Below are 16,725 nucleotides of genomic sequence, written 5' to 3'. Positions count from 1 at the left end.
AGGTGAACACTCCTGTTATCTTTGCCTATGGGATAGCAGAAATGGTGCCGCCCACTATCGCCAAAAACATTGGCCTAAACGTACTGAGTATGGATTGGGAAGATTTAATATTAAACATGAAGCAATTTTCGATCCTAAAAATATATTGATGCCGCCATTGCATATTAAATTGGGCCTTATTAAACAATTTGTGAAGGCTCTTAATATTGAGTCAAAAGCTTTCAAATATTTGCAGACTTTTTTTCCAAAGCTGTCAGAGGCGAAAATTATAGCTGGAGTCTTTGTTGGACCTCAAATAAAAAAAAAAATTATGAACTGCGATATTTTACCGGACCTACTTAGCAATGAGGAGAAACTAGCGTGGAACAGTTTTAAGGCAGTAGTTCATGGCTTTCTTGGAAATCATAGGGATGAAAATTATGATGAGCTGATAACTGGCATGATTACGAATTTTTCCGCCATCGGATGTAGAATGTCGCTAAAGATGCACATGTTACATTCACATCTGGATAAATTCAAAGATAATATGGGAGCTTATTCAGAAGAACACGGGGAGCGATTCCATCAAGATATAATGGAGTTTGAGAAACATGCTGAAGATAAAGTTGCTGCACTCTTCGTAGCATTGAAAGGACCAACTGCCGAAATCTTACAGACTATTCCAGAGTACGAACGGAACAGCTATGAAGCATTGATGGCCGCTGTCGAGAGACGTTATGGAAGCGAGCATAGAAAACAGATATTCCAAATTGAGTTGCAAAAGCGTCACCAAAGAGCGAATGAGACTTTGCAGGAGTTTGCCTCGGATGTTGAAAGGTTGGCACATTTGGCAAATGCGGACGCACCCGTGGAGTACACCGAGAGGGTAAAAATCCAGAGTTTTATAAATAGCATACGGGACGTAGAAACGAAGCGAGCGACATATGCAAACCAAAAACCCACATTCACAGAAACGGTATCCCATGCACTGACTCAAGAAACAGCGTCGCTTTTGAGTAAGCCCGCATACAAAGCTAATCGCGTGGAAGTGGAAAGGCCAGACTGGGTAGACACAATTTTGGAAGCATTGAAGGGTACGCAGCAGAAGAATAGTGATGCAGTCAAATGCTTTAAGTGTGGAAAGCCAGGGCACATTGCGCGTTATTTCAACACCAACCCTAACAGTTGCAACAATGTGGGTGGTCGTAAAAGCAGAGCTGAAGGAGATGAGCAGATCTCCAGGAGCAATCAATCGTTAAACTAAAGCGAGTCAGCCGCAAGGGGCGACAGCTGGCTCCCTCAATTGAGTGCCCCATAATCTCTATCTCACAAATTGGAAGAAGGTCAAGCAATCTTACTGTCGGAGGACATGTGGATGGAAAGGAACGTTTACTGACTGTAGATACGGGTGCATCTCATTCATCATTCGAGCGGATTTAGTCAACAAGAAGATACGACCATTGCATGGAGCAAGATTGCGTACAGCCACTGTAGAAGACAGCACGGTTCTAGGAGAAGTATCATGTGAAGTCGCAATTGGGAACGTCACGGTAGTACACAATTTTATAGTGACAGAGATTGTTGATGAAATCATAATTGGAGTGGACTTCTTAATCGACCAAAGCATCAAGATCGACATGCAAAGCAAGACGATGCGATATAAGAACATTGATGTGCCACTTAATTTCGGCTACGAGAGAGACTACAGCAGTAAGCGAGTCAGCAAATACCACCAAAATCAGAAGCAGTCATCTGGGCAAAGGTTGATGGAGATTATGGGACAAACAAATTGTGGGTTGTCGAGGCAGCAAACAAATCAACACCGAACATACTTGTAGAAAAACCCTGGCTATGACAAAACAAGATGGACGTATTCCGGTAAGAGTACTCAATGAATTCAAGTCACCACTCAAACTGACCAAAGGAGCTATTTTGGGAAGATGCCAAGAGGCTGAAGTAGTTATTAACTGTGAACAGCTCAGGAACACGTTTCATCTAGTAATACTGATCTTTCAAATGACATCACGGCATGGACGGAGGGACTGGAGGAAGCCTATCAGAGTATGGAAAAACAACTGCTCCTAAAGTACGCCAACATATTTGACCAAGATGTCTCCAAACCAGGTCGCACCAACGTTGTGAAACATCATGTTGACACTGGAGATGCGAGGCCGATCCGTCAAGATCCTCGTAGTGTTCCACTGGCGAAGCGGGAAGTTGTGAGTCAATCGTACAAGAAATGAGCGACAGCGGCGTCATCGAACCATCAGCTAGTCCATGGAGCTCACCTGTGGTGCTTGCGAATAAGAAGGATGGAAAAATGAGGTTTTGCGTGGACTATCGAAAGTTGAAAGACGTTACGAAAAAGGATAGCTACCCTTTGCCAAGAATTGACGATACCCTGGAATCGCTATCTGGTACGCAATGGCTTTCAACACTGGACTTGAAAAGCGGCTACTGGAAAGTGGAAGTGAAGGAGGAAGACAAAGAGAAAACAGCCTTCAGTGTCGGTGATGGTCTTTGGTAATGCCTTTTGGACTTTGTAATGCACCAGCTACTTTTGAGAGACTCATGGACCAGGTATTGAAAGGACTACATTGGAAAACATGCTTGTTGTACCTGGTAATTTGGGCAAAAACTTTGATGAACATATTAAGAACTTGGAGGAAGTTTTCCAGAGAATAGCTGGTGCTGGTCTGATGTTAAGTCCCAAAAGGTGTGCGCTGTTTAAAAAGGAAGTCAATTATTTGGGTCACAAGGTAATGACAGAGGGAATCTACACTGCGAACGAAAAGATAGGGGCTGTAAACGATTGGCCAAAACCACGGAACCTACTTGAATTGAGAAGTTTCCTTGGGCTGTGCACATCTTACCGCCGATTTGTACCAAATTTTTCCAGCGTGTCCCATAGCTTCCATGAGCTTACAAGGAAAACTAAAGCTTTTGAATGGAAGGAGCAAGAAGTGGCTTTCAAAACATTGAAAGAGCGTTTGTGCACTGCCCCAATGTTAGCATATCCGATTCCAGGAGCAACATTTATTCTAGATACAGATGCGAGTGGATATGCTATAGGAGGCGTTTTATAACAACTGGTCGATGGACAGGAGAAGGTAGTTGCATACTACAGCCGTTCGATTGGAAAAGCAGAGAGGAACTATTGCGTTACACGGAGAGAGCTGTTGGCATTGGTAGAGTGCATTAAACATTTTCACAAATACCTCTACGGCCAGCGATTCCGCGTCAGGACAGATCACGCAGCGTTGAAATGGCTTCTGAAGTTCCGTAATCCAAAAGGACAATTGGCACGGTGGATCGAGCGGCTACAAAGCTATGACTTTTCCATTGAGCATCGGAAAGGTAGTACCCATGGGAATGCCGATGCAATGTCACGAAGACCATGTAGTTTGGAATGCAAGCACTGTTTAAAGGCCGAGGCCAAAGAAGACATTATAGATGTCTGGCTAATGACTTTAACGTGTGCGGATGAATGGGACAAGGAACAATTAAGGAAGTGCCAGCTAGAAGATACAGATCTGTCACATGTTATGCAAGGGCTCGAACGAAACGAAAGACCAAATAGAGAGGAGATGTCAGCAGCGAGTCCCATTGCGTAGTCATATTTGGCACCGTGGAAGAGTTTAGAATTGATATCCGGTTGCTTGCATCGAGTATGGGAGAGTGAGGATGGTCAATGCAAGAAGAAACTGATAGTTGTTCCCAGAAAGAGGTTTCCTGACGTGCTCAGCGAGCTGGATAATGGTCCAAGCGGAGGTCATCTTGGAATCACGAAGACGCTCGAGAAGATTAAACACATATTCTATTGGGTTGGTTGCCGTCAATCGGTCACTGAGTGGATTGCGAACAGCGAGGTTTGCAGCAGATCGAAAGGGCCCAAAACCCGAAGTCATGGCCAGATGAAGCAATATAACTCAGGTGCGCCATTTGAAAGGACCGCTATGGATGTCGCAGGTCCATTTCCTACTAGCAACTGCGGAAACAAGTATGTACTGGTGGTTATGGATTATTTCAGAAAATGGCCAGAGGTATACCCAATCCCAAATCAAGAAGCGAAACAGTATCAGATGTGTGAAGTGTTTATAAACAATTGGGTTGCAAGGTATGGTGTACCAATGGAGTTATATTCTGACCAAGGCAGGAATTTCGAATCAGCTGTGTTCCAGGAAATGTGTAAATCAATGGGCATTCGAAAAACATGGGCAACTGCATTGCATCCTTAGTCCGATGGTATGGTGGAACGTTTCAATAGAACCTTGGAGGAGCATTTGAGGAAAGTAGTGAACAAGTACCATAAGGAGTGGGATATCCGCATACCATTATTCTTGATGGCTTACCGATCAGCAGGGCATGAAACAACTGGCCAAACCCCTGCAAAAGTAATTTTTGGCAATGACCTTTGACTGCCAGCTGATTTGAAGTTTGGGATAGATGCCGATGCGGAGAGAAATGTCAAGAAATCTACTGGTGTCTGGGAAGAAGAGATGAGGGAGATACACGATCTGGTAAGGCAACGAGCAAATATTATGAGTGACAAGATGAAAACGAGGTACGATAAACCAATTAATTCGGAAGGGTTTCAGGAAGGAGATTTGGTGCTGTTATACAACCCACAACGAAAAAAAGGTTTGTGCCCGAAATTGCAGTGTAATTGGGAAGGCCCATACAAAGCTGTAAAACGGATCAACGATGTAGTGTACCGCAAACAAACCATTGGCAAACCACGAATCAAAATGAAAGTGGTTCATTTGGAGAGGCTAGCAGCGTTTAGATCGAGAGATTTGTCTGATCGGGACGATCAGACTTAGGTGGAGGGCAGTGTTACGAATATTAGCAACACTAAGGGGTACTGGCATCTCTAAGCCGATGATGGGAGTGACTTGTATGCACATCCATAAATCAATCATTATGTATCTAAATAAATAATTCAATCATTGTGTCTACACATATGTACTTACACGCAGCGGAGGAGCAGCGCACAGACACATGCAGATATCTTATCTGAGATATGCAATATAATTGTGGAAGTGTCGCTCACAAACACACGCGCATGAGCTGTGAATTGTGCATCTGTAGTTATAGCTGAGAAACTTATAGCAGATAACCAACTAGTAGATTCTAGAACAGAACCGCCTGTAAATATCAACGAGTAAACCGAACATTATAAAAGGCGACACCGGTAGAGGCGCTACAATCAGTTTTGATTAAGCACGCAATCTGTCGGGCAATAGTAGAGTTATTTATTGTGAAGTACTTTAATAAAGGCCATTTTGCATTACTGAATAGTGGTGTTATTTATTCAACAGTTTAATGATTCGAACCTTAGTAGAAGATTTGAAATACGCGGAATTGCAGTAAATTCGTTACAATATTATAAAAAACATATTATATATATAGTTAATAACTATTAGTTATATCCTATGATGTTCAGCAGTGCCTAATTCCCCGCAGCTGTGTTGCTGATTTTTTTTTTTAAATTCTATATCCAGATAAGCTAAAAGAATAAGCAAAATCGGTGATGCAAAATCCTTGAGTAGCTTTAGTTGACATGGAAAGATCCGTATATAAAATACGAATTACTCATTTGGAAGCATTTTGCATTTGTATAGTTTCACCCCTACAAAAAATTTTCTAACTCTTTCTTAAAAAAAGTTACCGTAGATTAATCTCTTTTCGGACACAATTGTTCTACAGTTACTCCAACCTGAGCTACAATCCTCAGGTTTTCGCCCCGAGACTCAATGGGGTTTAAACTTATAGAGGAAATGAAATGTCGTAGAAACAGAGAGGAGCCCACGGATGAATATCAAAAACAAGTCAAAATTGCTATAAAAAATGCAACAAATATAGTGGATTCTAACATGGCACATAGATTCTACCAAATGAACCCTTCGGCTCCTCCACTGATAGCGCTACCAAAAATCCAAAAGCCGGATACGTCAATGAGGCCCATCATTAATTTTAAATCGGCACCATGTTACAAACTGTCCAAATATTTAAAAACGTTATTGAAAGATACTCTGGAGCTAAGGAACGAATATGCAATAGCTAACACAACAGAACTAATAGAGAAACTTGAGACCGTAGAGCTAAAAAAAAAACAAAGATTTATACCCATCAGTACCACTATCGGAGACTTTGGACACAGTTAGCTCAACAATAGTTCATAATACAAAAAACCGGGGATGCACCTTAACGTTAAGCTAATCGTTTATCAAAAAATTTCCACCGTTTCTATTGAAATACTTCGAAATATTATCGATAAAGAAATTATCAAGATAAATTGTATCTCGTTTTTAACCGAAACGAAAAGCTTTCGTTAACGTTAAAAACGTTAACAAAAACGTGATACTTCATGTTTGAATTGTGCTGGCAATGCTATAGCCATGGTGAAGCCGTAAGGTGGTAACAGCGAGCGGACATACACACCAACTCCATGTAATTTGTTTGTGTAATTCGTTGATGGTAATGTCAAAAATACTCTGAGAAATGTTCGTACTGTCAAAATTTATGAGAAAAGTTGCAATCAGCTTGGCTAATGCTTTCATCTTTAATGACTCCGCCATCAATCAACTTTGCCAGCATAGTTTGAAATTAATAATCAACATAAACGATTTGATTTCGTTTTGATAGGGCAGAAAACGAAACAAAATCATTTCGTTAATTTGACGTTCTTAACGTTAATAAACGAAACTAAATGACTTTGTTTCGTTTATTAACGTTAATTGTCGTAACGAAATGATATCGGTTCGTTGGTTAAGCATGCCTGCAAAAAACACAAAAATTACAAATATGCTAAGAACCACTTTACGTCAAAACTATTTTCAATTCAACAATAAAATATATAGACAAACAAACGGTCTTGGAATGGGAAGCCCCACATCAGCCATTCTTATGGAAGTGTTCATGCAAAATCTGGAACAAAAGTACACACGGGAGCTGAAATCTAAATTAGGCGTGTCATTTTATGCTAGATACGTGGATGATATAATATGCGTTTTAACTACTAATAACGATGAGCTTGTACTGGAGTACCTCAAGAAGCAGCACGGAAATATAAAATTTAAAATGGAAACCAAAAAAGATGGAGGAATCAACTATCTATACCCCAGGATAAATATTGATAAAGTAAAGAACACCTCTTACATAAGAGGCATATAAGAGAGAGCTTGAAGTCATATATAACACTGCTGCAAACAACGGATATAAAAAAGCACTAGTAGATAAGCTCAGAAGGACGGTGAACCAAAAAGAAATAATGAAAAGGCTAACACGTGGACCACTATGACATATACTAGAAAAGCAACATATAAATTGGCTAACTTCTTTAAAAATACAACATTAACACAGCGTTCAAAATATCGAACAATCTAGGGCGGGAACTAAGAACTAACACTAACTCAGAGGATCCGTTTAGCAGCCACGGCGTATGCAAGCTTACCTGCGGATGCCAACATAGTTACATAGGGCAAACAGGACGTCAAATAAGAACTAGGTTCAGAGAGCACATTAGAGATTACAACAAAAAAACACGGAATCCAAACATTATACCTGAGTCTAACTTCGCGAATCAGAATGGTCGAAAATGAATGTTCCCCAGCAAACATCAATAAAACAATTAGGGTTCTTCACATACAAGCAAAAGACCGACGTCTCAACGTACTCGAAAACATGGAATTCTACATACAGAAAACATTCGACAGTAGAATAATAAACGAACTGATAACTACAATTTTTGACACAATATTCGAGTCTTTAAAACTTGTTTATAAGAAACAAAGTAATCACACAGGTACAACAGACTAACACACAACAACAAAAAACACAAAACAATTAACGCACCAAAAAAACAAACCTACAAAGAAGGTCAACCGATTAAAATAACGGGCTTTTATCTGCCTCAGTCAGTCACACAAATCAGTAAACCCACCCTCCGTTCTGAATGAGCACACAGCACATACACATAACTAAATATACACAAGCATCAATTTTGACAATACATACCTGTTCATGTACCTACGAACTATAAATACAGGACAAACGACAACAACAGGTCAGAACGAAAATCGACACTGATGATGGCACAACGCCGAAACCGGTTTGTCTCGAAACCATATTTAACAAGGGATGACGGAAAATCGTTCCAATATACATCGTTTAAATACCCTTTTGAAATGATTATCCCCTCATACTTAAGTTGAAGATACATATAAGTACGTAGGAGAAGCGTTTAAAAAATTTCTTGGCTTAATATTGAATCTCTGTTCTTTATTTGCGACACTATGAAATAGCGTCGGAAATATTAATTTCATTACCAAAACCTAAACTAACCTAACGTAGTGGGCAGTCGAGCTAGTCGGAAAACTGAAGCTACGCGGTCATCCACAATGAACTCTTATGTCATAAGGCCGGGATAAACAGTTTGGACTGGGCATATAACCATTAACATCTTTCCACTTAAAATTGGTCGACATTCATTTTAAAATATCGGTTTGGTTTAATGAAGATTATTGAAATAACGTTTCGGACAGGGCACACACGCCTGAAAATTGTGGCCTACATTTTGAAATCTTTATCCAGGGTCATTGTAAAATTGAAGCTATGTAGATGCACCGAGGATTATACGATTTTCACCCATGAGTTATGCAATGGTATCCACTGTGCCACGAGAATTATGACGATTAATAGACCAATTTTAGCGGTCGTAAGACGCCTTTGTGCGTGAACAGCAAGGAACAACAAATGATATAAAGAAATCCCGTCGACGACAAGTATAAGAAGTTTGCCTAGAACATCTCCTTCGGGAAAACTACGCTTTGCACGAGACATTCAGACAAAATTGTGACTATTTAAAGTATTTGTATGGTTTTTTCGGTAGACGCAGCAGTACCAGTCCTTGGGACTGGGGATCCCTCTGCAAGGATCTAGTACTGACATTTTTTGAACGATCTGCGAGAAATTGAACCGCGTTACATTGAAATGTCGGCCGGTGGTCTTGGCAAAAACCTAGGATAACTCCAAAGTATAGAACCGGTTGCCGTGGGAGGTTCGAAATGGCCAAAATGTCGATTTCCTTAAATACATATAAACAACCCCTTTCCTAAATATAATTTTTTAAATAAGAAAATCAAGTTGTTTAATGTAAAGACACCGGCGGTATACTATGGATCCTATGCCGCCGCCACCGATAAAGTGACCGCGCGTAAAACTCTACATAGTAGGAAGTGCGGATTGGAGAAGGAAACGATCGAACACTTTTTGCGCCGTGTCCTGCCCTGGCCAGGCTTACAATCCAGCTCCTAGGAGTGGCGCAACTATTACATATATCTAGAAGCAGCAAGTAGCATATGTCCTGGAAAGCTTCAAATATTTACCAGGACTTATTTTATAATAAAGATCCTGATTCCAGATAGGCGTTTTCAGTTTGGTCGCTGAGCAAACTGACTTATTCAGTCTATATGAGGTCCTCAGGGACCGGCCAATTCAACCTAACCTAACAAAATATTGTTTTGAGTTGACTGATGTTTAGGACTATACAGATGTGGAATATAAGCTGTTTGCCGTTGGATACAACAAGTAAAAGCGCCAAATACACGACAGGAACATTTCCGCGAACATTCCCGTTATGTCGTGTTTCTGCGACCTTTTCTGTGCGACTTTTTCTGTCAAAATATTTTAATTTTTTGCGAACATTTGCGCGAACTGTTCGTGCGTGTATGGCGAAATAGCTCATAATCGTAGTAATTTCTGAACGGAACAGACGTGCGCGGAAAAGTAAAATGGACAATAAAAAATTTCTGAGTGAATTTATTGAAATGTATAAATCTTCTCTCTTTTTTTACACTTGATTGCCACAGCGAGCAATATTGCTGCAGCACAATTGTCCGTATTCATCGCTGTCTGAAAGCAATGATGACATGATACGAAACATTCATTCTCTCTCAATTCGTTTCCAGGAATGGGTCTTAAAGTTCATTCAATTGTAAACATTGGTTCATTCGATTGTAAACAAACTTCATTCGTTTCCAAGAATGGGTCTTGAAGATCAGAGTTGCGTAAACCGCGCAAAAAAAATTCCAAGAAAATCGGTGCGTTTTCATTATTTTTCATTTCAAGTGTATTCAACTACATAAGCCGATCAAAAATTTGTAAAAAAGGTACAAGAAATAACAAAATTAAATGAGCTGTTATATTAACGCACGAAAAGAGATAAGTACATTTTATCTTAGCTATCAAAAAATTAAATTTCAAGTGTTGTCACGGAAAAATTTTTAACGGGTAAAATAAGCTTTTTTTTGTATTTGTGATCCTGAAAAAATTCGAGTTTTTTGATATCCCATTTGACAATCTTGAGTAAGTTTTCGGTGAAAATCATAAATTAAACCTTTACCATGTAAAATACCCCAAGTTATTCCGAAATGCCCAAATTTGATTTTGAGGATGATGGCATCTATGGTCAATGTTACAAAAAATGCACATTTTCACGCGCTCTCAGAGAGCGAGAAGTTTCATATCATGTCATCATTGTCTGAAAGAGAACTAATGTTCGGCCAAAAGTTTGTATGGTGTATGGCCAAAGCTGCGAACAAGATTGCGGAATGTTCGCGGAAATGTTCGTGTCGTGTATTTGGCGCTTAAGGAAGTTAAAGGAGTTTAGAGCGCAATTAAAGATGGTGGGTGTGCCGATCTATAAGCTTTCCTGCGTTCATTCGGGACTGTACCTAAATGTGCAAGTTGAGAAACGCTCTTAGAGGACGCTTCTTAAAACCTTTCCGTTATGTCTTTACAGCTACAGCAACAAAAAATTTCAGCTATTATAGTAAATTTTTACGTTTTTATAATAAGAGATTCTCTGTGTAGTTATAAGTTTTACAATTATAATTAGTCACCTTGAACGATATTTTACATTATAAATTTATTAATTACATACATAGCATACATGCAGTGTCAGAAACACTATAATGTCAAGGGGGCTTGAAAATCGCGTGTGAAATAAAACATAAGGTCCTCTTGATATTCGATTGTCAAGTGCCGATGTACCTGAGTTAGTGCTAAAAATTCCATAGAACTACGACTTGTTTCACTGACTCACGTGCACTCATACTTGAGCAAGGTTACAAGAAAACTTTAAAATCAATATAATTAACTATAAAGTCAATATAGGGGGCTATCTAAAATGGATGACCAATAGCAAGTGATGAAATATTTATGAAAACATTGCCTAACAATAAAGTGGCGTTTATCTAATATAAAATTCTTCTGTCGCGGTGTTAGAGGCTTAACTCCCTCGAAACGGCTGAACCGATTCTAATGAAATTTTGTTAGCATATTGGGTAGGTCTGAGAATCGGCCAACGTCTACCTATTTTTCGCTACGTGATTAGGGTCTTGAGATCAAAACGTGGACCCGGGTACCCCTAGAATGTGTTTATACAATATGGATATCAAATGAAAGCTGTTGATGAGTGCTATAGTACAGGATAATTCTCATACAACCGGGAGGCTAGGGTCTCGAGATATCGGCCAAAACATGTACCCGGATACACCTAGAATGTGTTTTTATATTATGGGTATAAAATTGAAACTGTTGATGTGTGCTATAATACAGAGTAAGTTTTACACCGCCGAGTGACTAGAGTCTCGAGATATAGGCCAAAACGTGGACCCGGGTACCCCTAGAATGTGTTTATACAATATGGATATCAAATGAAAGCTGTTGCTGAGAGCTCTAAAGTTCATTCTGATATTCGATTTAGTCGCATCAACCTGGCAAAACTGATAAATATGCATGCGAAGCCGAAATAAAGACAAGAATTAATAATACCCACATACCTATTTACATACGTCCTATTGGATTTGCCTGAAATTTCGTATATAAATTTGCCTATATTAGTATTTACGATGCTTTTTTCCGGGAAGTATACCAGAGACGGACTGGGACTGGGATTAGGACTAGGACTGGGACTGAGAGTGAGACTCGGAGTGGTACTGGGACTGAGACTCGGAATGGGACTGGAACAAAATACATACCACCCTCTGGGACTGGCAATAAGAGATGAAGAAGAAGGAGACAAACTTGAGAGAAGGAGACTGAGAAAGAGATAAAATGGGACGAAGATGGAGATGAAGCGAAAAAGGCGGAGGGAGGAGTGAATAAAAAGATTGGGAACAAGTGTAGAGGGGTAGGGCAGAGTTAGACGGAAAAAGCTTATTAAAATGTATGCAGATATGCCAAATATAGGGAAGAACAACGTCTGCCGGGTCTGCTAGTGTTTCAAATAAATTTCTACTTTCTACCGATCAGTTTAGTCCAAGGCTGCCCAAAAAACGAAACGATACCATTTTGCTTCATTAAAAATCAGTAACTTAACGAATTCGTTTCGTTTCGCCGCGAAAGGAAACCATTTCGTTAACGTTATAAACGTTATGAAAAGCTCGCCCTAACGTTAATTTCACTCACAAACAACCGAACGCGTGTTAAAGTTTAACGTTATTATTAACGTTTCAAGATAAACGACATCATTTCGTTTCAGTTAAAAACGAAATTAAGTTTATTTTGATAACTGCTTGAACAATAACATTCGCAAGTGTACAATGGAAGCGATTGAAATTTCTTGATTAACGTGATACTTAACGCTTCGATGCCTCCTTGGTTTAGTTTCCTTTGTTTGAACAAGGGGATTTGTGAAGTTGAATTATTGAATTATATGAAAATTGTCCTAAAAAGTAATTTTGATTTGATACTTATTATAAAGTATATCAGATACTTGCTTATATCGTGCAACGATATTGCCGCCAGGAAGTTCCAAATGTTTTTACATTCTTCACTTGATTCTTCCAATGCAGGAGACCCCTTAACCCACTGCTTCTATGGGTTCCAATAAGATTACCTTCTGAGTTGGGCTATCTATCGGATAATATGGCATTGCCATAGCCGCTATTTGGGTTGAATGTTTTGAACTATATTGGTCTCTTTATTATCATCATGCAGCTCATCATTATAGTCAGTATTTTGAACTATACTATTTTTTTTCTAGATACTAGTGAATACAACGCTTGTGATCTTCTATGAATCCCCCTTCGATTAATCGAAAGTTACAATGAAATTAACGAATTATGTATATGCGGGCTTTTGCATAGGACCTTAAATAATATACTAAGCAGGTCTACAATGTCCGCTGCGACGGAACCTAGTGTGTGAAGAATATGGCCTCACTACTTAGTTACATCGCCAGTTCGAAGTTTGCTCTCAGTGAGTCAGTTATTTGTTCCCTGAATAGCTATTCGGAAGCAGGCTTTCCTTATTTCACTGTGCGCGCTTTCGTCGCACCACAGTAAGTATCTTTGATTATTTTCAGAATCGATATTTAAATTTCGTGACTGCGCTTATCTAAGAACCTGTTGATATGCTTCCCGTCGATTACGACGTGGGCATTTGGTATCGCACTTTTTTGATGAGAAGACAAAAACAAGCTAGCAAGGCACTACATCCTGGCACTACAGATGACAAGTAGCGAAGCCGATCCATTGCAACGTGGGTTTTATACTGTTACGAATATTAGCAACACTAAGGGGTACTGCCATCTCTAAGCCGATGCTAAGCAGCGCCTTGTATGCACATCCATAAATCAATAATTATGTATCTACATAAACGAATCAATCATTATGTCTACACATATGTACGTACACGTAGCGGAGAAGAGATGCACAAACACCTGCAGATATCTTATCTGAGATGCTCCCGAAAGTATGCAATTGTAATTGTGGAAGTGTCGCTCACAAATACGCGCGCATATGAGAAGCTATACACGTGCATCTGTCGTTATAATTATATGTCAGTAACTAAGTAAATTCTGGAAGCGCCTAGAAGACGCAACGAGGAAATCACAGAGTATAAAAGCACCAAAGGTAGAGACGCTACAATCAGTTTCGATTAAGCACGCTATCTTTCGGGCAATAGTAGAGTTATTTATTGTGAAGTACTTTAATAAAGGCCATTTTTCCATTATTCAATATTGAAGTTATTTATTCAATAGTTTAGTGATTCGAACTTAGCAGAAGTTTGCAAATAAGAGGATTTGTAGTAAATTCGTTACAATACATTAGGAAATTTGAAAAAAAAGTATGAGATTTTGGGTCACTCTAACGTAGCTTACATATACATTTAGCAGTATTACACTATAGGCAGATACTGTTTTGGTAATTTAACGATATTCTATCACGTATTCAACTAGACTCGTAAAACGTTTACAATATTATTAAAAATTGGGACCCCCAGGGAAGTTTGAAGAGCGATGTGTAACATTTTTTACAATTTACTGGTAAATTCTACCGTCGCGGCGGTAGGAGTTTAAAAATCACGTATGTAGGTATAACTCAATCCCATGGGTACAATTGCGTGAAGTTACTCCGATACGACAAGAGGAATATGAATTAGTATTGGCATTTGATGTTACACATATGCACATGATTTGTGTAGGTGCACCTGTAACAACATCAATATTTGTCACTAGCGCACCCGGCAGAGTTTTCTGCCCGAAAGTTGGTATACTAAGTACATTTCAAAAAGTTCCCTCTTCACTTTCAATCCTATTTTCTTTTACTCTATGTTCTCACTCCTACTCTGGCCGAGTCCCACTCCAGTTCCTACTCCCACCCTCACTTCCACTTCTTCTACCTCTCCCATCTCAATGTCCTCATACACTGAATCTATACCAAATATTGAATACCTACTTCAAATAATTGCCGAAATAAATCTTACTTACTTACTTAATTGGCGCTTAACCGTCTAAACGGTTATGGCCGTCCAAAAAAGGCGCGCCAGTCGCTCCTTCGCTCCGCCAACCGGCGCCAAATGGTCACACCAAGGCAGTTTAAATCGTTTTCCACCTAGTCCTTCCAACGGAGTGGGGGCCGCCCTCTACCTCTTCTTCCATATACGGGTTCCGATAGAAACACTTTCTTGGCCGGAGCATCATCTTTCATTCGCATAACATGACCTAGCCAGCGCAGCCGCTGCGTTTTAATTCGCTGGACTATGTGGTTGTCTGCGTATAGCTCGTACAGCTCATCATTAAATCTTCTTCGGTACTCGCCATCGCCAACGCGTAGAGGTCCATAAATCTTTCGAAGAACTTTTCTCTCGAACACTCCCAAAGCCGCTTCATCTGCTGTTGTCATGGTCCATGCTTCTGCCCCATATAGCAGGACGGGTACGATAAGTGACTTGTAGAGTATGATTTTCGTTCGCCGAGAGAGGACTTTACTTTTCAATTGCCTACCTAGTCCAAAGTAGCATTTATTGGCAAGACCGATTCTTCGCTAGATTTCAGTGCTGATGTTGTTGTTAGTGTTGACGCTGGTTCCCAAATAAACGAAGTCTTTTACTATTTCGAAATTATCGCTGCCAACAGTAGCGTGGTTGCCAAGGCGCATATGCGCTGACTCTTTGCTCGATGACAGCAGGTACTTCGTTTTGTCCCCATTCACCGTCAATCCCATCATTACCGCTTCTTTTTCCAGTTTGGAGTAAGAAGAACTAACGGCGCGGGTGTTTTGGCCGATTATATCAATGCCATCAGCATAGGCCAGTAATTGCACGCTTTTATAGAATATTGTTCCAGTGCGGTTAAGTTCTGCAGCTAGTATAATTTTCTCCAGCATAAAGAAATCGCACGATAGCGGGTCACCCACGTAATTCTGCCTCGGCAGGTGGGTGATAACCAGCGTCCACATCAGAGGTGGTAATACCCGGCCCTGCGTCGTGCCCATGTCCACTGACTCCGTAGCCTCCCACAATCCCCATTGTAAAGTAATTTTTCTGAAATTAAGCATGCCGCCTGGTTAGGGTTGGAAGTGCTGAAATGCAATTAAGATCATACATGATCGCCCGTTTAGAGACATTTTTGGAACTCCAGGCAACGTATATGAAGACTCCTAAGGCGTATTCCAAGGCTTTCTCTATGTTTATAACCACCCTATTCAGTGCCGTGTCTACCGGCTAGTTTTTAGTATAAGCATGTTGTGTTGTGGGGAACAGTTTTTCATCCATGTTGAACTTTATATAAACATCGATTAACCTCTCAAAGGTTTTGCGCAGAAATGATGCTAAGCTAATGGGCCTGTACTCCTTGGGATACATGTGACTAATCCTCGCTGCCTTTGGTAGGAAAGCGACACAAGCTGTTCAGCAGGTTAGGTTAGGTCGAACTGGCCGGTCAGTAAAGACCTCATATAGACTGAGTGTGTCCATCGTGTTACCAGAATTTGCTTGACGACCAAACGGAAGAACCCCAATCAGGTGCCAGGACATATGTTGTAGAATAACTCCATCGAAATACTAGCAGTTTTCTAGGACCCAGCTTAATTGCTGCCAACTCTACCGCCCCTAATAGCTGGAGACTTGACCTGGCGAGCGCAGGACACAAACACAGAATGTGATCAACCCTTTCTTCCTGCAGCTCACATTTCCTGCACTTGCTGTTACTGACGATACCTAACTTTTAAGCATGTGACGCCAGAAGGCAGTGTCCAGTCAGTGTGCCCATCGTGAGCCTTAAGTCTTCTCTCTTTATAGATATGAGTCCCTTTGTGAGTTTAATATCGTATGTTTTACACATGATCTTAGAAATTTTGCAGCCCGCGCTTTTGTCCACGCCGTTTTTGTTTGTTTGTTTGTATTTTTAAGTTGCTTTCATTCATTTATTTGAATGAAAGATTACCTTGGCCCGGC

The 16,725-nt window shown here is 40.2% G+C and overlaps 1 protein-coding gene across 19 annotated transcripts in view; it reads left to right on the top strand.

The window, feature by feature from the left end:
- The window catches only part of LOC137239890 (protein rolling stone), a 195,700-nt gene that overhangs the window by 156,019 nt on the left and 22,956 nt on the right, over positions 1-16,725 (top strand). Inside the window, exon 7 of one of the 19 annotated variants that reach the window (XM_067765688.1) lies at positions 13,031-13,052. The exons of the other annotated variants lie outside the window; for them this stretch is intronic. Coding sequence (XP_067621789.1) covers positions 13,031-13,037 — 7 coding nt within the window. The 3' untranslated portion in view covers positions 13,038-13,052. Of the gene's footprint in view, positions 1-13,030; positions 13,053-16,725 lie in introns of those variants that run through there. 19 annotated transcript variants of the gene reach the window in all.

The sequence above is a fragment of the Eurosta solidaginis genome, chromosome 2 (genome assembly GCF_040869045.1).
Source record: "Eurosta solidaginis isolate ZX-2024a chromosome 2, ASM4086904v1, whole genome shotgun sequence".
Lineage (NCBI taxonomy): Eukaryota > Metazoa > Arthropoda > Insecta > Diptera > Tephritidae > Eurosta > Eurosta solidaginis.
This window is presented reverse-complemented; position numbering and strand designations above follow the sequence as displayed.